Here is a 23,884-nt window from a genome sequence, read left to right on the forward strand (position 1 = left end):
TTCTTTTTTATGTGTATGCTTCTTTCTTTAAAGTAATATTCTTGGTTATAAAGTAGAAAAGTTTAAAGGTCATTTCCATTTCTTCACTGAGGAGAAAAAAAGTTAAATAATCCAAGTAATTAAAGAATATAAGTCACTAGATAACCTTACAGGAAGATTAACTCAAGGGCTGATAATCTGTGATGGTATGAACAATAAATCTAGAATAAAATGTTAATAACTACAAATTAAAAGGGGTGTGGGGAAGAAGTTGGTAGAGTAGAAAAATGTGCTATCACCACTATCGAGGAGACATGCCAACTCTCTAGGGACAGCAGCATTTTAACTATGTATGAATTTTAATATTGTTTGTATATGACTCTGTGACTACACATTTACACAATACAATAATGGTACTTTCTCACAACTATTAATTCAAACAAACACAAGGATGTTGAAGGTTTTTGTTTGTGTATATGTATGTTTTGGTGGTGGTGGGGGTCATTGTTTCTGGTTTTAAAAGATGAAGTAGCAGATACACTTCATCTATGATTGATCCAGTGTAGTAGAGGACTACATGTCCTTTACCATGAGAATATAAATAGCATTATTTCCTCAACATCTGAAAGAACTGATAATGAGTGGTTTGTAAAATCTAAGTGGACTGAAGTATTTAAAATGTGAACCATGGATATATTTTGTTAAAATTGAAAGCTGTAGAAAAGTTTTGCTCACTTCCTATAGAAGGTACTGAGCAAAATCACACAATGGCAATAGCATACATTGAGCATGTATTTTAATCTGAAGCAATAAAGTAGTGCTCAAGAAGTTGAAGCTCACTTTGGAAGATCAATCCATGCTTGAATATTCTCATTCTGAAATACCTTAAATACCTTTTTTTCTTACCCTACATAGCTACAAAAGGGATTTTTTTTTAAACTGCCTGCTTCCCAGTTTAATAAAATATTAGGAAGACTTTTATAAGGTTTTGTAATTGGCAAATACATTCAACATATTTAGGCATCTCACTCTTATATTTGAAATAAATGTAACTTTCTTCCATTTAAAAAAGTGGCAAATGCCAGCATGCCACTAATTTTAGTCAAGAAGCAAATACACATTTAAGAAAAATGTGATTTTAACATTTATATGAACTGTTTATAATCTAGATGGGTATACTTCTTTACACTGCTCCAGCTGTGTTCATTGCAAGATAGGAAATTATTCTGAAAACCTTTACTGAACTACTGTTGTCTTAGATCATTTGTATCATGATGAAATTAGAAAGCCTCAGAACTATATTTTTGTGTATTATTCCTCCATTTCCACTGTAGCATTTATACTAAGAAAGATGTTGAAAATATGAATTCTGGTTCTGATGTTAATATTATGGCCCTAAGACACAGTGTCAAAGTCACATAACGTCCCCAAGCCCCATCCTGTTTCCCAAGCATTAAATAGGGAAGTTAATTCTTACCTTATCACGCAGCGATGTTTAGAGAATGGGTGAAAAAAAGTATCTGAAGCACGTTGGGGGGAGGGGTATGTGGAAAGGCTGCATAAAACCAAGATACTGATTTTTTTCCTGCCTGTGTTTCAACTAAGCCATTCTTTTAAACATTAAAACAAAGGCAATCAACAAGCAACAGCTTACAAGAATCGTAAGTTTCTTTTAATGGGTCCAGCACTGTATCAGCCTCATAGTGCAAGAAATCCTTGTGGAATTGATGGATGGGAGTGTTGCAAAAATGTCTACTATTTCAGTTGATTCTATGGACCAAGTATAAGGTTCTATAATAGTAATTTTTATGGTTATAACACCTACTAGCTATGGGACTCTGAGAAAGTCACCTAATAACTCCATACCTATTTACCTCATCTACAAAATAAATATGTAGTACCATTTACCTCATACAGTGTTGCAAGGATTAAGTGTCTTAAGGCTGGGGTTGGCAGACTATGGCCCATGGGCCAAATCTGGCCTGCCACCTGTTTTTGTAGGGGCTGCAAGCTAAGAACCGTTTTTTACATCTTGAAGTAGTTGAAAAAAAATCAGAAGACTATTTTGTGACATGAGAATAAGTGAAAATCAATTTTCAGCATCTGTGAATAATGTTTAATTAGAACACAGCTATGCTGATTTGTTTATGTATTGTCTATGGCTGCTTTTATGCTATAACAATGAAGCTGATTAGTTGTGACAGAGAACCCAGGCTTACAAAGCATATTTACTCTCTGGCCCTTTACGGGAAAAGTATGCGAACTCTTGGTCTAAGACATAGAAAACAGGATCCTGTTTAATGCTCATGACTCTACAGTTAAGTGGTATTAAGAACATTTTGCCAAAGAACAGGGTAAATAAATTGTCTAAGGTCACATAGCTAGTCAAGGAAAAGGTCAGCCTGACCCCAAAGCCTATTCTCTTTCTAACGTATCATACTAATATATTGGTTTTATTTTGTGATACATTAACAATGATCATAATTTTAAGCAGTTTAACAATTTCGCTAAGTATTAAATACTGATTTTGTTTTAGTTTTTTTTTTCAAAGACTGCAGAAACCAGTTGATTTATACTGTTTTAAATGCTGTGATAAACAGACTTTGCTATACATTTCAATTCCTTATTAAGAGAAGTCTTTGCATATGTAGACAGCCAAAACAATTGGGGACTGAAAATCTCTCACAGGACTTAACGTTTTCAGGAACACAGAATTCACAGAAACTGTAAACCATGTGATAAGTGTACGTTAGTTTTTAATTTCAATATTTGTTACCCCCACCAAAGGCTACCCTCAACCAACTCAATCCCCTTTGTAGCCTGCCTTTTAAAAACCAAGGTGCCACTGCAATATAGGAATGTGAATAGCAGTAAACTTGTCACAAGAGAATATTGTGACCGGCATACAAATTGACTTGAAGGCAACTTTATTAGCTTTTATTTTAAATTATCCCAAAGTGTTCCAAGACTGAAACAAGAACCATGTTACTGTGTGTACTGTCACTGTTACAGTGTGCACCATAACTCCAGTAGTTTGAGAATTATGTGAACTATTTTAAGGGCTATGTCATGATATACAGAAGGAATTCTAATTTTCAATACTTTCACATTAATTTTCTTTGTCATAGGTGGTTGTATTAGTCCATTCTCACATAGCTATAAAGAAATACCTGAGACTGGGTAATTTATTTGAGATTTAATTGGTTCAGGGTTCTGCAGGCTGTACAGGAAGCATGCTTCTCTGCTTCTGGAAAGACCTCAGGGAGCTTTTATTCAAGGCAGAAGGCAAAGTGGGAGCAGGCAGTTCACATGCCAAAATCAGGAGCAAGAGAGAGCAAGGTGGGAGGTGATACACACTCTTATAAACAACCACACCTTGAGAGAACTCACTGTCGCAGGAACAGCACCAAGGGGATGGTGCTGAACCATTCAAGAGAAATTCACACCCATGATCCAATCACTCCCACCAGGCCCTGCTTCCAACACTGGGATTACATTTTGACATGAGATATGAGTGGGGACAACATCCAAACTATATCAGTGATCTTAATTTAAATTCTTCAGAGTGATCAATTTGGTATTTTTTTTTTTTTTTTTTTGGATAGCAGTACTGTCAGCAGAGGTTAGACACATTAAGAGTGCTGAGGATGTGCTGCAGAGATTTTACTCAACAGTCCCTTGCATTTACCAAGGAGGTATTGGTTGTAGACCTACTCTTTTTTTTTTTCTCCAATTAGTTCCAGATACTGCTGCTGGATCCACTCAAGGCCCACTTCTATTCCTGATGCCATATAAGCGGAAACATTTTGTGACTCTCCAACAAATGAAGCATAAACAGTAAACACAAGAACCCAAGTCTTTTGCCAATGATATCATGGCTCTCTCTAGTCTCATTTTCTCTTGTTTGTATCCTAAGCTTCATCCAACCTAGACACACTCTTCTTAAATATGTCCTTGATTTTCCTCCCTCCACAGTATTTCTTCTACCTGTTCCACCTCCTTTTCCACTTACAAAGTCCTCCATCTTCTCCTTTAGGACCCATCTGAAATGTCTACTCCTTAATGAAAACTTTTCTGATCTCTCTAATGGCATGAGATTTCTCTATCCTAAATACTCATTACCCCTTTCTTTATATTTCATTGTACTAGATCCAGCTAGTTAACTATAAATATTTTTTTATCATCCCTAAGAAGTCATAAAAAAACTTCTTGAGGGTAGGAATGCTTTAATTTAGAACCAGTAGAATATTACAAAAAATATGTAGCATGTGGGAGAGACTATGGGAGATACGAAAGCCACCAAAGGAAAGATATGAAAGGAATTTAAACTTTATTTTATGGGCATCAGGCAACTATTATTGAACAGAAAAAGTGGCATATGAAAAAAATGCTACAGGAAAATTACTGATTACTTGTATTTACTGTAGAGGAGGGCTATGGGGAAAGAGTAAGGTTAACTTGGAGACTGCAGAAGAACAGTACATTGGAAAATTAGTATGGCGGAGGAAACAATACCTCTTTAAAGAAGAAAAGTAAAACTGGAGAGTTCAATGATGCTGAAATAGGAGAATCATGAAAATAGATTAGAGGAGGCAGGGAGGAAATAATGACCTGAAGAACAGATGCTGGAACAGTCATACAAGAATGATACTAGGCAAAAGTAAAACCAGAAGTTTTTTTACTTTTATAGCCATCTTTTGCTTTACTTTTAGGGAAGCTTGAAAATATACTCTGCTTTGCTTATTCCAGTTAAAACTAATACTAGCTACATTTCTCAAAGTGAGTATCCACACGGCTCAGCTATTTTAAAAGATACTGATAATCTCAAAATAAGTTTTCAGAAATAAAAATCACCATCTGACTTAACTTTTGCACTGCAAAAGATTCGTTTAACAAATACTGAACAGTTGATCTGCTGGGACTGTTCTAGCATTAAAGTATACAACAAAGGAGTGCTTGCTGTCATGGAGCTTATGTTCTATCTAGACGCAGATGACTGACATGCAGTGTGACTAGACATCCTGGTTTGCCCAGGATTGAGGGGTTTCCCGGGATGCAGGACTTCCAGTGCTAAGCCTGGGAAATCAGTGACAAACAACAAATGCTAGTGGCAGCTGATCTCCCAGTGATCACCTAAAATCACCCTGCCCCTGCTTCCCACTTCCTGGTATTCGTGCCCTTATGTAAACCCTTCTCACATTAAATAGGGCTGACCTGCATAAGTAACAACACATTGTGGAAACGGCTATGTGTGACTTCCAAGGCTAGGTTATGACAGAAATTCATGAATTTCATGTGGCTCTCCGTTGCACTCAAGCAGCCCTATGGAGAAGCCTACTTGTCAAGGAACCAAAACCTCTTGCTATCAGCTACGTAAGTGAACCATCTTTAAGGGAGATTCTCCAGCCACAGTCAAATACAGTCAGACTTTCAGATGACTTTAGCCCTGGACAGCATGTTCACTGCAACCTCTTAGCAGATCTTAGAACCACCCAGCTAAGTTATTCAAATGCCTGACATACAGAAACTGAAATAAAGCTTGATGCTAAATTTGGGGGTAATTTAATACAGAGTAGTAGATAACTAATACAGTGCTAGAGAAAAGTTATGCCTGGTAAGGACTCAGGAAGGTAGGCACTATTTTTGGTAAGTGGATTTGGATAAGCCTCTCTTACAAAGGCATTTGGGCAGAGATCCAAAAAATAAGGGAGCAAGCCAGCAAAAGGATGTTCCAAGCGATTTCTGACTTAGTACCAACTAAAGTGATTGTTAGAAGAACATCAAATGTGTCATTGCGACTCAAGTAGGGTGAGCAGGGTAGAGAAGGGGGTGTGGCAGGACATCAGAGGGAGGGGCAGAGCCTCGCAGAATAAAAAGTAAGGTGTTTGAATTTGATTGAGTCAAGGGAAGCCACTGGAAGGTTTTTTAAAGCGCCATCTTCTTTTGATTTTCTATTAGTAGCGTGGATTCTGAGCATGCAACATTCGATTCTGTAACAAGGCTGACAAGGGTTCAACCAGGCTGTGTGGATGAAATCTATAACTTCCCCAAGCATTTGAAGTTCATGTTTTCTTTTTATTTTAAGACGGAATCTTGCTCTGTCGCCCAGGCTGCAGTGCAGTGGCGCGATCTCGGTTCACCACAACCTCCGCCCCCCTCCCCGGACTCAAGAGATTCTCCTGCCTCAACCTCCCAAGTAGCTGGGATTACAGGTCTGCGCCACTGCGCCGGGACTGATTTTTCTATTTTTTTAGCTGAGACTGGGTTTCGCCATGTTGGCCAGGCTGGTCTTGAACCCCTGACCTCAGATGATCTGCCTGCCTAGGCCTCCCAAAGTGCTGGGATTACAGACGTGAGTCACCGCGCCTGGCCTGAAGTTCTTTTCTTCTTTTTTTTTTTTTTGAGACGGAGTCTCGCTCTGTCGCCCAGGCTGGAGTGCAGTGGCCGGATCTCAGCTCACTGCAAGCTCCGCCTCCCGGGTTTACGCCATTCTCCTGCCTCAGCCTCCCTAGTAGCTGGGACTACAGGCGCCCGCCACCACGCCCGGCTAGTTTTTTGTATTTTTTTAGTAGAGACGGAGTTTCACCGTGTTAGTCAGGATGGTCTCGGTCTCCTGACCTCGTGATCCGCCCGTCTCGGCCTCCCAAAGTGCTGGGATACAGAACTTTGCTGTCCGATACACATGAGGCTACACAGCCAACTGGGCACCTGACACGGGGCTAGTCCAAATTGAGATGGGCTGTTAACTCTAAAACACACACTGGACTTCCAAGACTTAGAACTAACCACAGAGCGTAAAAGATCTCGTTAATTCTTTTAGACTGGTTACATGCTGAAATGACAGGATGGCTAAATTAAATACATCATGAAAAGCAGTTTCACCGATTTCTCTTTACTCTTTAAAAATGTGGCTACTATTAGAATTACCTACGTGGCTCGGACTGTGTGTCTACAGGGAGCTCCTCTCGGGCACTCTGTACACTCAAGTTTCGCCGGTGTCCTCCGCCCGAAGGGCCGCCTCAGAAAGGCCGAGCCCCCGGCCCGGCCTCTCCGGTTTCCCGGGGAAGCGGTCCAGCCGCCGGCGAGGGCTCCGAGGTCGGCCCCGAGGGTTAAGGGGCAGCCCTGGCCTTCGCGACATCCATTCACCCGGCTCCGCGGATGTAGCGCGCGGTCCTCAGGGAAACCCCGACCCTCGCGTCGCTGACCCGACCATTCATTAATGGGGGGCTTCCCAGGGCCGGGGAGCAGCCTCGGGCGCCCCACTCCCCCATTCTCGCGTAGTCGTCTACTTGACCGCGTCACACTGAGCGGCACAACCACCAGGGAAGGTAACTAGGAGGGCGCGACCTCCCTCAAGCAACACCCAACTCGGGCTGACTGAGGGGACCCAGGTCCGGTTCAGTCACTGCGTTCCCTAGGCTTCCCGGATCTCACGGCGGCGGGGGCGTGGCCACAGCCTGAGAGGCGGGTTTCCTGTCCAGTTGTGAATAACTTCCGACGTGTGCCGGAAGTTTCCTCAGTGACAATCAGGAAGTCGGCGTGTCGAGTGGCTCTTCCAGGCCGCTGAGGCGGGTTAAGGTCTGAGGGTCGTGTGGGGCCAGGGCGCTGATCACCAGGTGTTTGGCGTGGTCGGCTCTTATTTCTCGCCTGGCAATGGCGACGTACACCTGCATAACTTGCCGGGTGGCGTTCCGCGACGCGGACATGCAGCGGGCCCACTATAAGACGGACTGGCACCGCTACAACCTGCGGCGTAAGGTGGCCAGCATGGCCCCAGTGACCGCCGAGGGCTTCCAGGAGCGAGTGCGGGCGCAGCGGGCCGTAGCGGAGGAGGAGAGCAAGGGCTCGGCCACCTACTGTACCGTTTGCAGTAAGAAGTTTGCCTCTTTCAACGCCTACGAGAACCACCTCAAGTCCCGGCGGCACGTTGAGCTGGAGAAGAAGGCCGTGCAGGCCGTGAATCGGAAAGTGGAGATGATGAATGAAAAGAACTTGGAGAAAGGACTGGGCGTGGACAGTGTGGACAAGGATGCCATGAACGCGGCCATCCAGCAGGCCATCAAGGCCCAGCCGTCCATGTCTCCCAAGAAGGCGCCCCCAGCGCCTGCAGAGGAGGCCAGGAGTGCCGTAGCCGTGGGGACTGGTGGCCGTGGGACCCACGACCGAGACCCGAGCGAGAAACCACCCCGGCTCCAGTGGTTTGAACAGCAGGCGAAGAAGTTGGCAAAGCAGCAGGAGGAGGACAGTGAGGAGGAGGAAGAGGACCTGGATGGAGACGGTGATGGCCCTGTCTGGGCGGGGAGGGTAAAGAGGAACTTGGCCCCCCTTAAGTTTTCAGATTTATATTCGAGATGCCTGTGTGTGTATGTGTGTTTGAGAACTTTTAAGTAAAAATGATGAGGGAAGGTGGTTTAGACGCTTTCTGAAGTGCCTTATCTGGCCAGCAGGTTTGGCTGTTTAGTTTACTCAATTCATTCTGGAAGGCCTAAAACCTTGTCTGGAAAAAGAAGTGCCTAATACATATTTGGAGAATGAATTGACGCCTTCTCTGTTTCGGATGAGGAAACTTTTAACATATGCACAGGAGGACATGCTATCGTCATACCAGCCGCCGTGTTATTTGCTGTTCCAGTGGGTTTCCAGTTATGGTGGTTTTGCACTTACTTTAGTTGAGTAAAACAGAATGAGGGGATCAAAATCAACTCAGCCAGAAATGTGGAGCTGGAGCCAGCAGCCTCACCTCTTTGACTTTATGAGTTATTTATTCCTTCCTTCCCTCATTCCACATCCTGTTAACAGTGGTGGTGTAGGTGTTCATGTCTTAGTCTGTTCGCTCTGCTATAAGGAAGTACCAGAGACTGGGTAATTTATGAATAACATAAATGTATTTTCCCATAGTTCTGGAAATTGGGAAGTCCAAAATCAAGGTGCTGGCAGAGTCAGTGTCTGGTGAGGGCCTGTCCATAGATGAAGTTTTCTCATGGTATCATGTGGAAGAAGCAGAAGGCAAAAACGGGCTAGTTCCCTGGCACTAATCCATTCATTCGGGATTAGTGCTCGCCTAACTTGATCAACTTCTAAAGGCCCCACCTCTTCATGCCATTTCATTGATGATTAAGTTTCAATATTTGAATTTTGGGAGGGAAACATGCATTCAAACCATAGTCATTCGTAGAGCACCCCACCAGCACATACACACACCCCATAGTACTTTTGTGAAATAGTAGATAGAGGCATTGTTTTAGCAGTTTATAAAAATATGCAGCCAGAGCTCACGCCTGTAATCCCAGCATTTTGGGAGGCCGAGGCAGACGGATCACGAGGTCAGGAGATCAAGCTATGGTGAAACAGCATGTCTACTAAAAATACAAAAAACTAGCCAGGTGCGGTGGTGGGCGCCTGTAGTCCCAGCTACTCCGGAGGCTGAGGCAGGAGAATGGCGGGAACCCGGGAGGCGGAGCTTGCAGTGAGCGGAGATCCGGCCACTACACTCCAGCCTGGGCGACAGAGCGAGACTCTGTCTCACACACACACACACACACAAATATATATATATATATATTCACCCAGATAGGAGACTCCCTAACTATGTTCAGCACTGAGCTAGGTGCTGTAAGGCATAGGAAAGAAACAACAGAAGACTCCTATTTCCTGGAAAAGAAAGACTAAGGAATTTCACAGCCATTCAGATGAGTCTGGTAAACAAAGAGCTAAAATTGAGATCTTGAAAGAGGAGTTGTCCTTGGGAGTTGGGGGTACAGCTGTTTCTTCAAATATAGGACTGTATCACCTCATGTGAATTTTTGTGATATCTTTGCTTGCTATTACTTTTCTTAAACTTAGTATTTCAAAATTCTGGCTTGCAGATTGGGAAGATATTGATTCTGATGAAGAATTGGAATGTGAGGATACTGAAGCAATGGACGATGCTGTGGAGCAGGATGCAGGGGAGGAAGAGGCTGAGGAAGGCCCACCCCTTGGTGCCATCCCTATTAGGGACTGCTTATTTTGTTCCCATCATTCCAGCTCGCTCATGAAGAATGTGGCTCATATGACCAAAGTCCACAGTTTCTTTATTCCTGATATAGAATACCTTTCAGATATTAAGGGACTGATTAAATACTTGGGTAAGTACAATAGTTTTTCTTTTAATGAGGAAATAATCACATTATTGGGGGACTGGTCTCAAGGGAACATTAGTTTTGCATTTTCATTAATCTTTGATATAATTGCTTGCTTATTTTGTGAATGATCTTTGAGTTGTGACAAATAGTGAGATTTAATTGGTTGCAAAAAGCTTTTTTCATATTTTTTCCTTAAATTGTTTTTCTAGGAGAGAAAGTTGGTGTTGGAAAGATTTGCTTGTGGTGCAATGAGAAAGGGAAGTCCTTCTACTCCACAGAAGCTGTACAGGCGCATATGAATGACAAAAGCCACTGTAAGCTCTTCACAGATGGCGATGCTGCTTTGGAATTTGCAGACTTCTATGATTTTAGGTAAGCATAATTTGTAATATGAAGTGAAGTGAAGTTATATTTGCTTTGCATTGATACTATGTGTGCCAGTGCTGGATATGTGTTTGGCACTGTACAACGTATCCTTACTAACACTTATAACACCTCTGTATTAGGTAGTTCTTTCTTTTAGTTGAGAAACTCAGTTTCACAGAGTTTAACACATCTAGTAAAGAGAAGACCTTAGACCCAAACTGAGGTTTGACTTGTTTTTGTTTTTGTTCTGGTTAAATCATCAAGAGTTCAGTTTTGCTCCTTGAACAGAGGTACAGAAATTAGGTTTCACGTATTGGGTTCCTGGAGAGTCCTTGATCACCAGCTGTCTCCTGAAGGAGTTGAGACAGTTGCTAAACCAGGCCCAAACCAGGCATCTGATGGTGAGATTATCCCATTGGTGGTTCACCCCTAACTAGAATCTTTTTTTTTTTTTTCTGAGAAAGATTTTTTTCTGTCACCCAGGCTGCAGGACAGTGGCACGATCACGGTCTACTGCAGCCTCAGCTGCCCTAGGCTCAGGTGATCCTCCCACCACAGCCTCCCCAGCAGCTAGTGTGCACCACTATGCCCTGCTAATTTTTGTATTTTTTGTAGAGATGGGGTTTCGCCATGTTACCCAGGCTAGTCTTGAATTCCTGGGCCCAAGTGATCTACCGGCCTTAGCCTGGGATTATACGTGTGAGATACCATGCCTGGCCCTAACTAGAATCTTGAATAATTTGTATGTCATTTAGCAAATGTATGTTAAGTACTTGTGAACAACTAGTTGTCAAAATTCCTGTGAGCTAGTATAGGAGATAAGCAGATGTGTTTAATCACCATGCCAGGCATTTACAATATTTTAGGTATTATAAGTAATATAGCATTTACAATATTTTAGGTATTATAAGTAATATAGAGATGATTTAAAGTATGCAATGATTTAGGTTATATGCAAATGTTATACCATTTTATATCAGGGACTCAAACATCTGCAAATTTTAGTATCCTAGGGAGGTCCTGGAACCAATCCCCCATGGATACCAAGGGATGACCGTACTTGTGGTATCATGTTTAGTGAAATTTTAAATATAGTACCTAGATCAACAAACAGCATGTTAATAATCCCCTGACATTTCCCTGTGTGTCCTTCCAGAAACTACCCCTCCTTTCTCCAGGAGTAGCTACTATTCTGACTTACAGCTGCATAGATTGATTTTGCCTGTTTTTGTACTTTATATGTAAATGGAATCACAAAGAATGTACTCTTGGGTCTGACTTCTTTTGCTCAACTTTCTGTTTGGGAGACCCATCCATACTATTTTAGTCCAATGCGTAGTCCAAGTGATACAATGTTCAGAAAAGTCTCAGTCTTTTAAGTCTTGCTTTTGCATTTTCTTCCTGATTTCTCATTTTGCAGCTGGAGACTTGTAGTTGGTGGACATGACTGGGAGGAGGTAGAGGGGAGGATTAGAGGCTATGGCAGTAGAGAAGACAATGAATTCTGCTGGTGGTGGGAAGCATCCTCTTTCAGTATTTATCCCTCTCAAGTTTCCTTTTAGACACCAATGTTTATAACCTTTTGACTGATGTTGTCATCAGAGTGGTCAAAGCAAATACCATGGATAGAGTCAAGCGGCTACCATCAGCAGTAGGCTTGGAATGCCCAGCACTCGGTCTGTCATCCTGTGGTTATATTCAGGATCCTACCCAGTTTCACAGATTTCAGTATCTTCTGCAGGCCCGTGACCCCCACATTTATATCTCTAGTATAGCCTTCCCCTTAGCTATAGACTGAAGATATCCAGCTACCTCATTCATATTTCTACTTGTGTCTAAAAGGGATCGTTAACTTGTCCAAAATCAACTCCTGCTATGCATCCTAATCTGCTCCCTGTAAGTAAATGGCATCTCTGTCCTTCTAGTTACTTAAGCCATATGCCATGTAGTCTTCCTTTATTCTTCTGTTTTCTTTCATGTTTACTTTAGAATCTATCACCAAATCCTGCTTTAACTACTTTTGCACTATCTATCTTCAGAGGCTGACTGCTTCTCACTACTTCTACTGCTCCTACCCAGGTCCAGGGCACCATCATCTTTTGCCTGACTTCCTACAGTAGCCTCCTGCTTACATTCTTACTACCCGCCACGTTCTATTCTCAAAACTGTAACTAGTGGGATTCTTTTAAAACACTAAGTGAGGTCAAACTCTGTTCAGATTCTTTCAAAGACTACCTATCTTGCTCAGAGTAAAAGCCAAAGTATAATGTCCTGCAAGGCCCTGCGCATGATCTGGAGCCTCTGTGGTTCTGTTGTGTTGTATTAGTTGCTCTCTGAATTCCTAACTCTTTGTCTAATGCATCAAGTGTGTTTCTCAGGACCTTTGCATTTGCTGCTGTATTTGTTTATAGTATTCGCTCAGATATTCACTTGACTTGTCCCTCACTTCTTGCCAGGCATTGACATAAATTTCACCTTCTCAGTGTGGCCTTTTTTGACCACCTTCCGTAAAATAACACCTACCCAATCCTTTTGATCCTGTTTTATTTTTCCTTATATCCCCTACTGCCATTGTGTGTATTGTATATTATTTGTTTATTGTCTCCTCCTTCTAGACTCTAAGCTTCAAGCCCTAGCCTTTTGTTGTTGTTATTGTTGTTCTTTACTGGGTGTTGCTTAAACCATTAGTTTGAATTAACATATGTAACTGATGGAACTGGTTCTCCCTTAGTCCAAATGATGTATTTTTCATTCCATTTACAGTTTTATTCTGTTGGTGCCTAGAAATGAGAAATTATGTGAGCCTTTCTTCCTAAAAATGAATATTAAATTATTTGTTTTCCTTAAAAAAATAAAAGTTAGCCAAGTGTAGTGGCATGAGCCTGTAATCCCAGCTGCTCAGGAGGCTGAGGTAAGAGGATCACCAGAAGCCAGGAGTTTCAGGTCAGCCTCGGTGACATGGTGAGACCCTGTCTCTGGGGTTGGGGGTGGGGGGAAGGTGATAATGCTTATTAGTAAAGAAAACTTGGAAAATAGAAAGCTTTTACATACAAAGCTGGTGTTTATGGAGTGCTTACCTGCCAGACACTGTTCTAATAAGCATTTTACGTGGATTCACTCAGCTAAAAAATGACAAATTACCTATAATTTCACTCCCCTTCACAAGGTAACTTGTTTACTTCTTTTGAACCTGAAACTTTTTATTGAAGAATAAACTTACAGAAAAGTACATATATGTATGTATACAACTGGCCCTCTGTAGTCATAGGTTCTCCATCTGTGCATCCAAACTATAGTGTTCAAAAAAAATTTTGTCCATATTAACATCCACAGACTTATTTTTCTTGTTATTATTCCCTAAACAGTACTGTGTAACAACTATTTACATAGCATTTACAATATTTTAGGTATTATAAGTAATATAGAGATGATTTAAAGTATGCAATGATTTAGGTTATATGCAAATGTTATACCATTTTATATCAGGGACTCAAACATCTGCAAATTTTAGTATCCTAGGGAGGTCCTGGAACCAATCCCCCATGGATACCAAGGGATGACCGTACTTGTGGTATCATGTTTAGTGAAATTTTAAATATAACTAGTACCTAGATCAACAAACAGCATGTTAATAATCCCCTGACATTTCCCTTGTGTGTCCTTCCAGAAACTACCCCTCCTTTCTCCAGGAGTAGCTACTATTCTGACTTATAGCTGCATAGATTGATTTTGCCTGTTTTTGTACTTTATATGTAAATGGAATCACAAAGAATGTACTCTTGGGTCTGACTTCTTTTGCTCAACTTTCTGTTTGGGAGACCCATCCATACTATTTTATATAGTTGGAGAGAGTTCTTATTGTTACAGAGTGTTTTGTTCAGTGCTCCACAACATCTAGTCTAAGGCTGATACACATTTGAGTGGTTTCTAGTTTGGGGCTATTACAAGCAATGCTGCCACATCATTCTAGTGTGTCTTTGGCAAATGTTTATAGGTTATCTTTTGTTTGTATATGTAGGAGTTGGGCCAGAGGATATACATATGTTCAGTTTTAGAAAATACTGTCAAATTGTTTTCCAAAGTGGTTTTCTATACTTCCACTTGTAGTGAGGGAGAGTTTTTCATTTTAGCAACTTTAGTGGGTGTGTAGTGGCTTTAATTTGCATCTCCCTGATGATGATTAGTGCAATCAAGAGCCTTTTTATGTATTCATTGGCCATTTGGATATCTTTTTGTGAGGTATCTGATCAAGTATTTGTCTGTTTTCTTATTAGGTTGTGTGGTTTACTGTTAATAAGTTAATGTACACTTTTCCTGTTATTTTTCATGTGTATCTATGAATAGCATTTGTCAACATTTTTAGGAATATGGAGATTCTTCTGGACCTGCACTGTCCAATATAGTAATTACTAGGTATACCCATATAGCTATTTAAATAAATGGAAAGTTTAGTTAAAAATTTAAACATTCAGTTCTTCAGACTACCTGCATTTCAAAGTTCAGTGCTGCAAAGTTCATGTGACTGCAGTTACTGTATCAGACGCAAAGACATATTGATAGAACATTTTCTGTCGTCACAGAGTTCTGTTGGACAGCACTGTGCTATAACTTGTTTTTATAATGGTTAAATTGAGTATAGCTGCATGTACAGCTGTACGTTCTCCTTCTTTTCTTCTCTGTTAGGTAGCTTTTCTAGGGAAAAACATAGAATTCTGTTATAGGTCATTTGCTGACTTCTACTACAGACAAAATGCGAATGAGTTGTTTTCTCCCAAAACCTTTTAGCTGGTAGTTCCTACAGCTGCTTCCTCCCCTCTCCCTTTTAGGTAGCTTAGGAAGTTTGCCACATTTGCTAATAAAGTTTATGTCTTTTAGTTCCATTTGAGGTATCAGTCTATTTATTAGTGCAACTGCTCTGTTGCAGGAGTAGCTACCCAGATCACAAGGACGGGGAGGACCCCAGTGAGACTGAGGAGTTGCCCTCAGAAAAGAACTTGGAATATGATGATGAAACCATGGAATTGATTCTGCCTTCTGGTAAGTGCATTTGTCAAAAATAAATAGCTTAATGCCAGTGGGACTGAGGGAGAAGCATATCTCCATCAATTACCTTCCATACTGAGGGAAATAGACCATAAAGCTTAAAGTATATGTTTGGGTTCTCACGTACAGTGTAAACCCTGAAGGTTGCTGCTCAGCTCTAAGTTGGCTGTTTTGTTTAAATTTGATCAGTGTTTTTGTTCATTTCTGGGTTATGACTCAGAATGTTTGATCAGGCATTTCTTTTCTTTTCTTTTTTTTTTAGATGTAGACTTTTCCTATTCTGTCTTTATCTGTTTTTTTTGGTCCTGTCTAGGTTTCTCTTGTTAATTGTAACCTTACTGTTATTCTTTGAACTGATTCCTGTTTCCTTTAGTTGCTCAGACTTCCAAATGGTAGTTTGGTGTGGGTGTATCTGACTCATGGTGGAAATTTATCCACCATGAGGTGTGAAAAGATGAAGAATAACCATGAATGTGAGAAGCATACATGGTTGTTTATTGTGTAGGAAGAAAGAATCGTGATTAACTGATAAGAATAGGAGAAGCTACAGAAGACATGTTTGAGAAATGAAAGGGGATGGAAAGGTAGAGATGATAATAAGATCTTAATATCTGGTATTTACTGAGCAGTTAGCACATTCAGGCAGATGTATTTGTCTTTATAGGCCAACATTGAGTTAGATTCCAGCATCTTCATTTTGCATATGAAGTTTAGAGAGGCTGAGTAACTTACCAGGATCACATACCTAATCAGTAAAGCCTTTTTCCAATATCCGTATACTACTTCGGGAGATTTGCAGTAATGGTGCAGGCAGGAACAACACACTCTGCTGGTGGAGAGGTCTGCAATGAAGCAGCCTTGTCTTATGGCTTTCCACACAGAATGTCACTGCTTAGGTACAGATGGCTATCTGTAGCTCAGAATGATAACCTTGTAAGGCCAAGAGCAGCTTTAGAGTGTGGCAATAGGAAGAAAGGTCAGGCAGAACCTATTTTGAAGATGACAGTTCTTTCTACAGTGATAAGAAGGTTATAATGCAATATATTATCATGGCCTATCTAGTACACAGTGGTAAAACATAAATCCCAGAGAACCTTTTCTAGTCTTTCTCTGGTGACAGTACCCATAGAGGACATCAGAAATATGTTTAATAACTTATTTTCCAGAACTATATGTTTACCTTGTTGTCTCCTTAGCTTCTGCTTCTTAAACGGTAGAATCAGATAACCATAGACCTTAAATACATTGAATAAGACAATCCTAGTACGGCAGTGTCTACCATGTAGTAGGATCACCGTAGTGTTTGCTTCATTTAGCAGCTACTTTAGCGCAACATAGTACAAAACTTAGCATAACATGAGCATATCTATTTAAGAAATCTAGGATGTTTCAGAGAAGTTTTCATCTAGACTTTAAATTTTTGAAACTTATAAAAAATAAAGAGTCCTCAGCTTTGTCCTGGGTGATTGAGTTTTTTAAGGTATCTAAAAAGATACCCATTTTGACTGCCAAAGCCAAGCCCATTTTTGGCTTTGGCTAGCCTTAGAAAGATCTTAGAGAGATCTTCCTCTCCCATATCCAGATGGCTTAGTAACTCCTAAATGTCTTTTGAGTATTTTTTTGTATTCATTTGTCTGTGTCACAGATGACCTGTCTGGTCATTTCTTATCTGCTTTCCACATGACCACCAAAACATTCTTTCTAAAACATCAGTAGATTTTCTTTACCCTCTGTAGTTCCTCCCCTGGGAGCCATTGCCTTTAGGGTAACTTTGAGTTTCTCTCGCTACTGGTCCCTCAGGTGTGTAGTGCTATTCCTCTATCCACCCACATAGATTTTTCATCCTCTGGGCATTTGCATGTGTGGTGCCTGTTATTCCTACTTTTCTTGTAAGATTCATCTTATTTAGATTCAACCCTCTGGGAAGCCTTCCTGAACTCATCTCCTGTGCATTTACTGGGTAACAAGAGTCTCTCCCCTGCTGCTGGGACACTAAATCTAGCTGCTCAGATTGGTCTTCAGTAAAATCAAGCAGGCTATCTCAAAGCCAATGACAAAAAGTAGCCACTAGAGGGCGCTGTGAGCATTTATTTTGAAGATTGTGGTCTTGAAGGTTTTTTTTGGGGGTTTCCTTCGTTGCTCTTCAACTCTTATGGAGTAAGTTGGTATGAAAGGCCCATTCAATTGGATGTCAGAAATTGTAAGGCTGTTTGTTAAGAAGGAGTGAACATTAGCCTGGTGTGATGGTGTGTGCCTATAGTCTCAGCTAAGGCAGGAGGATCACTTGAGCCCAGAAAGTCAAGAGTCAAGGCTGCAGTGAGTCATGATCACACTACTGCACTCCGGCCTGGGTGATAGAACAATACCCTGTCTCCAAAAAACAAAAACAAAAAAGGAGTGGACAGTCCGTAAGTGGTTACTGCTGTGTCAAAAGCTAGATGGACAGGTTGCATGCTTCACCATGATTTAACCAAGGGATTGGTTAGACATAACCAATCCCTTATTTATTGGGCAGTCACACTGTGTTCTAGAAAATATTTTTCCTGGATGAGGGCCTTCAAGTGTAGCTGTCCTTAGCCCATCATACTTGGTGCTAATATCAGGTGGTTACTGTCATTGGCATAGGGCAGGGGTAGCTCTGAATGCTGTTTTCAGTTCCTTCTTACCAACTGTTGGAAACCTTGGCATTGAGTAATGAAGCCATTTCAAGGACGCTTTAAAAGGCCAACCTTCTGTAGGATGTATTTCCACATGTTGCTTAAGAATATAAATATATTGAATTCTTATGTATTAATGACCAACATTATCACCTTGCAAACCTGGAGTGTCCAGACCTAACGTTATAAATAGAACATCACAGCAAACAATGCTGGAATTTCCTGTAGACCCTCCATTTAAGCTTGTGGTTGTATCTGTCAACTACATCTCACTGATTTCTTGTGGTCTAAGAGCTTTGTTAACTGTTACGCTGTCAAAACATTCAGGTTCAGGGAAAATGTTTTTATCCACACTGGTATCCAAAGACTATGTCTTTGAATCGAAAGGTTATTTTTGTCATCTCTTGAGTATGATAACAAAACAAGCAACTGAAAGTAACTACTTTTGCATATCTGTGTAGCAAACAAATTATTTTCCAGTTGTTTTGGCAGGTATAGGGACTTAAAACAACCAGAATAATTTTCTTATGCAAATTAAAAGTCTGGATCCTAAAAGCAAATATAGACTTCCACAATATTTATAGTATCTGGTTCATGGTCTTTTTACACAAAAGATTCTGAAAGCAATGGCTTTACATAAGTAAATATAAACCTTTTCTGGAAACTGTACACAGGGTTCTACCTAGCCAAATATCCTTTATTCATTTTCAGTGGAAATGGCTTTTATCGTGCCTTATGTATATGCTGTTGTTAAATATCTGCATGGTTATGTCTGTCTGGGAAGATATTTGATTGCTTTGGTCCTAATTAATATTCTTGTGGAAGGATAGCGTGTATTTAGTAAGCTTTCAGGTAATGCTGATGACACTGGCCTAGGGACCACCTTTGGAGAGGCACTGCTATAAGGGAGCCTGGAATTAGTCATCTCTAAACCCAGCCCCCTTCAGGTCATCTCCCCTGAACGTATGACACAGGGGTTGGGACATTTTCCCTAAAAAGGGCCAGAGGTGATCGTTAAGGCTTTGTGTGCCATTCTGTCTCTGCAGCAGCTTCCCACCTCTGCTGTTGTAGCAAGCACCAAAGCAGCAAGAGATGATACCTACACAGTTGAGCATGGCTGTGTGGCAGTAAAACAAACTAAAACAGGTGATTGGCAAGATTTGGTTCTCTGGCTGCAGTTTGCCACCCCCTAGATTAATATATCAGATGTGCCTCACTCTTAAATAGGAATCTTGAATTGTTCTTCCAGTAGATATCTTTACTTACCTCAGGTTTTTATTATTCCAGCTACAGAATTTCCAACTGGTGGCCAATACCTTTGTCCCATAGTTTTTTTATTTGAAATATGCAGAGTCTGTTTTCTTTTTTCTCACTCTGTTACAAGTTAGTGGGCCTATGAGATAATGAGATATACAATCATATGTTGTAATGACATAAGCATACTTTGAAAATTAAATTTAGAAATTCATTTCTGAAAGCATGATTGACTCACATAGTTTTACCAGATCCTACTAAATAAGCAAAAGCTATAGACAGCATTCAGCTTAATCATCTTTTAAAATTCAAATTCACCAGGTGATTTCCATCATTTAGGAAGCAGTAGGTCAGGGTTACTCAGCCTTGGCACTATTGACATTTTGGACTAGATAATTTTTTGTTATGGGGACTGTCCTGTGCATTTAAAGATGTTTAATAGCATCTCTGGCTTCTACCCTCTAGGTGCCAGTAGTAACCTCTAGCTGTAACAACCAAAAATGTCTTCAATCAGTGCCAAATGTCCCTTGCTGGGTAAAATCCCCATTGGAGAATCACTACAATAGAGAATTTAAGCAAAGGAAAGGTGGATTGATTTGTATTTTAGATCCTAACTGTGGCTTGTAGACCCAAACATCAGAACTGCTCTCTGTGCTTAATCTTCTTCCCATATATCTGTATAATTTTTATTTATTTATATATATAAAATGCTAAAAATATCTTATCTCCTAGGGCCCTATTATCTGTATTAGTAGGGGTTTCTATGTGTATTTTGGGGATTGTATGCAAGTAAGTACACAATGCTAAGTTTTCACTTAACAGTGACTTGCCATTCTCTTTTAAAAAATCTATTGTTTGGTTTTCTTTTCTGGCATGCTTTCTTTCTTTCACTTTTTCATTTTTATTTTACATGCTGCTTCATCTTTCTTTAGTAGGTAGAACAACTGTTTCTTCTGGTACATCGATTTTCCATCTACATATACTAAAAGATCTCATTTGGAAAGCCCTTGCTTTATAGCTCTGCCTTGAAAAAACTATCCAACTCAGTGTTTCAGTATTGCTCTTTTGAAAAACAGGTGCCAGAGTGGGTCATCGCTCCTTGATGAGATACTACAAACAGCGATTTGGCTTGTCCAGAGCTGTGGCAGTTGCCAAAAATCGGAAGGCCGTGGGCCGAGTACTTCAGCAGTACAGAGCCCTGGGATGGACTGGCAGCACAGGTACATTGATCTTTACAACTACAGACCAGTCTAAGAACTTGTATTCCTAGCAGGGGTCTGGGGAAAGTTGTTCCCATTTATGTTGTCCTTGTGGATCCTCTCTGGGGGAAACTTAACCTCTTGGCTCCAGGGACTTCCATTACCACTTGATATGTTTAAGGCAATAAGCCCAAAGTGCTATGACTTAGAAATTTCATATTCCTGGCACAGCAATTTTATATACCATTAACTTTTTCAGAAGATAATAGTTACAAAAAGAATTATTTAGTAATCACCAAAGGTTGAAATTATCCTGGAGGTTATGCAGAGGAATCAGACAGTGTCCTAGTGGTTAATAGCTTGAGCTGTGGAGTCAAACGTGACTTATGTGATGTACTTAGAGGTTCTTATATGATAAGCATGAGTAGTTTAATTAATAGAAGCTTCTGTTTCCTCATTTATAAAACAGAGACGATAGTAATAAGACCTACCTTTTAGAGTTGAGTGGGTTGAATGTCATACATGTCTGATATAGTGCATGCCCATAGTCAAGGTTAGCTATCAGTCCCCTTTTTTTGTAATTTTCCCATAGAATATTTAGCAAAAGTTAGAAGAGTAAAGCATGCCACTGCAATTGTTGAGCTTTGAAACCTCATCAATATGATACTCTTTACATCTATTCTGATGTGTCTGCTGGATAAAGCTGATTATATCCTTAGATCTTCAGGGAAAACATCTATCCAACTATAGGACTGTGGAGAAGATAAGAGGAGGGCTGCCTTCTGATGGCCTGGGAAGCTCTAGGCAACTAAAATCCATTTGAAATGCCACTGTATTTATATGTGGTTTCCTTCACTGTGGCTACTTGTGAGCTGTGTGGCCACTTGAATCTCGTAGAGACTTGACTTCATCTTACTCTTATCAGGAAGTATTGTCTGACTCGATTTATAGCTTCTGCCTTTCTGATTAATGGGGTTTCACCTTTTAGGCTTATAGACTCTTCCAGATGATGAAAACTAAATATGCTAATCCCAGAGAAATGTATATATACAAAAGTTCTGGTATGCAATTCTGGGGTCCACAGAGACCCTTGAGGCCCATGGCTTAGAGACCCCAAGTTAGTAACTCTGTTGTAAATACAAGAACCCAGTTACCCTAAACTAACCTTTTGAATTCTCTGCCAAGGTTGGATTTTCTCTGATCACAAATAACAGACCTTTGCCTAATTTCTTAACCGCCTTCCAATCATAGGAGCGGCTCTTATGCGAGAGCGAGACATGCAGTATGTCCAAAGGATGAAATCAAAATGGATGCTGAAGACAGGAATGAAGAACAATGCCACCAAGCAGATGCACTTTCGGGTCCAAGTGAGGTTCTGAGAGTCTGCTGGGATTGAGTGATCATCTCCTGCCCAAGTTTCCTCCTTGCCCTGAGGACCAGTGAAAGCCAGATCATAGGAGAGACCCTTTTGCTGCTACTTCATTGGTTCTGACCTAGTAATAAAAGTTAGAATCATATGAGTTTTCAGATGTCATTTTTGAATAGTATTGAAAGGTTATGTTTTCACAAGGTAAGTCCTGTGTCTACTGGACCCTGGGACTTGCACTGCTGCCTGACAGTTGCTTCATCGCCTCAGCTTTAAATGATTTATGGTCGTCAGAGTAATGTGAGGAATCGGGAATGACTTGTGTGCCCCAAACTTAGTTTAACTTTCTGAGTAACTCACCATATCATGGCACTGGGACCTACGTAAGGGGGCTTGAAGGCTTATGTAGGGGCAAAGTTGAATGTCGCTCATGGAATGTATCATGGCACAGGAGGTAGTGAATATCTCTGGGCACTTGCATTAAATCCAGGCTAAGTTAAAAAGCACATCCATAGCTTGCCGTAAAGGTTTTCTATTTCTAAATGTGAATGCGCAGAGTGACTGCTATGTACTCTGATGCCGTTTCCAGTGGTGCAGTTACTCTAGGACGAAAGTAAAGGTAAAACGTTTAGGTATCATTTTAGAAAGGCTACCTCAGGGTCAAATCTCGGGAGAAATTCTCAGTTTAGGTGGCTTAGAGGAAGGCACTAATATATTGAAAATGAAGCTGAACATGAAGTTCAAATCCATCTGAATTATCTTTGTGACCTTGGAAAAGTGACTTGGCTTTTTAAATCTGTAAAATGGAGGTTTTATTATCTCACAGGTTGTTGGGGTTAAAGAAATCTGCTAAAGGACCAGACAGTCATTGAGTCCCTGGCACAGTTAGTGTTTGAAGTTCTCTTTTACAGAGCGAACATGCCACACTGAGTAAGGCATGGTGAGATTTAGTCAGTGCAGTATTCTGAGTAGTGGGTTCAAGCATGCCAGGAGAATGTGGTTGCCCTCACGGTGTATTAACCAGACCTCATTTGCTAGACATAGGTCTTTTTCTTTAAACTTTAGATGCGGAGTTGAATTAATTATATCCCATTAGTGTCCAGGTTCCCTATTATCCAACATTGAGGACTCCTTGGTATTAATTTTGCTCCTTCATCCTGTTTTCTGCCATTCTCCCCACACAAGGACCCAATCTGTTGTGTTTGACACATCTTTAAATCTATAGCCTGAGAAAATGGCGTAGTGCTTTGCATGTGGTATGTTTTTAATTTATGCTTAGCCGAATGTACATGATATTGTGCTATAGTTCTTCTCAGTTTCATTTTTCATTCAACATTTTTTTACTCCATATCTAGCAACATCTAGTGCATTGCTTCTGACTGCTGCCTAGTTCATTGCTTCTGACTGCTGCCTTGTATTCTATAGTGTGTGTCTACCACACTGTCCTTACCACTTTCTCTAGAGGTGACACCTTGATTGCCTCCAACTCCACATCACCATACCAGCCAGCACTGTTAATGCATATCTCACGTATATACATGAATGTATATAAATGTATACATTTATGTCACCTTTTAATTTGTCATCTCCTTTACCTGGTGGGGGCATGGGAGGCAAAGAGAACAGCATGTTTACTGACTTGTAAAATACTAATACTATCTCTATTTAAATAAATATTTCATTTTTGAGACAAGGTCTTGCTCTGTTGCCCAGGCTGGATGCAGTGGAACGATCACTGCTTACTGCAGCCTCGACCCCACAGGCTAAAGTGATCTTCCCGCCTCAGCCTCCCCAGTAGCTAGGACTACAGGTCTGTGCCACCATGCCTGGCTAATTTTCTTTTTTCTTCAGAGAGAGAGTCTCACTATGTTGCCCAGGCTGGTCTTGAACTCCTGG

At 40.8% G+C, this 23,884-nt stretch overlaps 1 protein-coding gene across 1 annotated transcript; it reads left to right on the forward strand.

Annotated features, from left to right (window-relative positions):
* Window positions 1-7,013: 7,013 nt before the first annotated feature.
* ZNF622 (zinc finger protein 622) lies at window positions 7,014-22,139 on the forward strand. Its single transcript, XM_017855946.1, has 6 exons — window positions 7,014-8,257; window positions 9,846-10,106; window positions 10,313-10,475; window positions 15,394-15,506; window positions 20,500-20,643; window positions 21,874-22,139. Exons 1-6 carry the CDS (start codon window positions 7,633-7,635, stop codon window positions 21,999-22,001), a joined length of 1,434 nt encoding a protein of 477 aa, XP_017711435.1. The 5' UTR covers window positions 7,014-7,632; the 3' UTR covers window positions 22,002-22,139.
* The last annotated feature ends 1,745 nt before the right edge of the window (window positions 22,140-23,884 follow it).

This window comes from Rhinopithecus bieti, unplaced genomic scaffold (genome assembly GCF_001698545.2).
Source record: "Rhinopithecus bieti isolate Rb0 unplaced genomic scaffold, ASM169854v2 scaffold_41836, whole genome shotgun sequence".
In the NCBI taxonomy this organism is placed as follows: domain Eukaryota; kingdom Metazoa; phylum Chordata; class Mammalia; order Primates; family Cercopithecidae; genus Rhinopithecus; species Rhinopithecus bieti.

Excerpts from the sequence above, each read along its gene's own strand:
- ZNF622 (XM_017855946.1), top strand. The coding sequence starts at position 7,633 with ATGGCGACGTACACCTGCATAACTTGCCGGGTGGCGTTCCGCGACGCG. Across the intron at positions 10,476-15,393 it reads GCAGACTTCTATGATTTTAG|GAGTAGCTACCCAGATCACA; the intron begins GTAAGCATAATT and ends GCTCTGTTGCAG. Across the intron at positions 20,644-21,873 it reads GGGATGGACTGGCAGCACAG|GAGCGGCTCTTATGCGAGAG; the intron begins GTACATTGATCT and ends TTCCAATCATAG.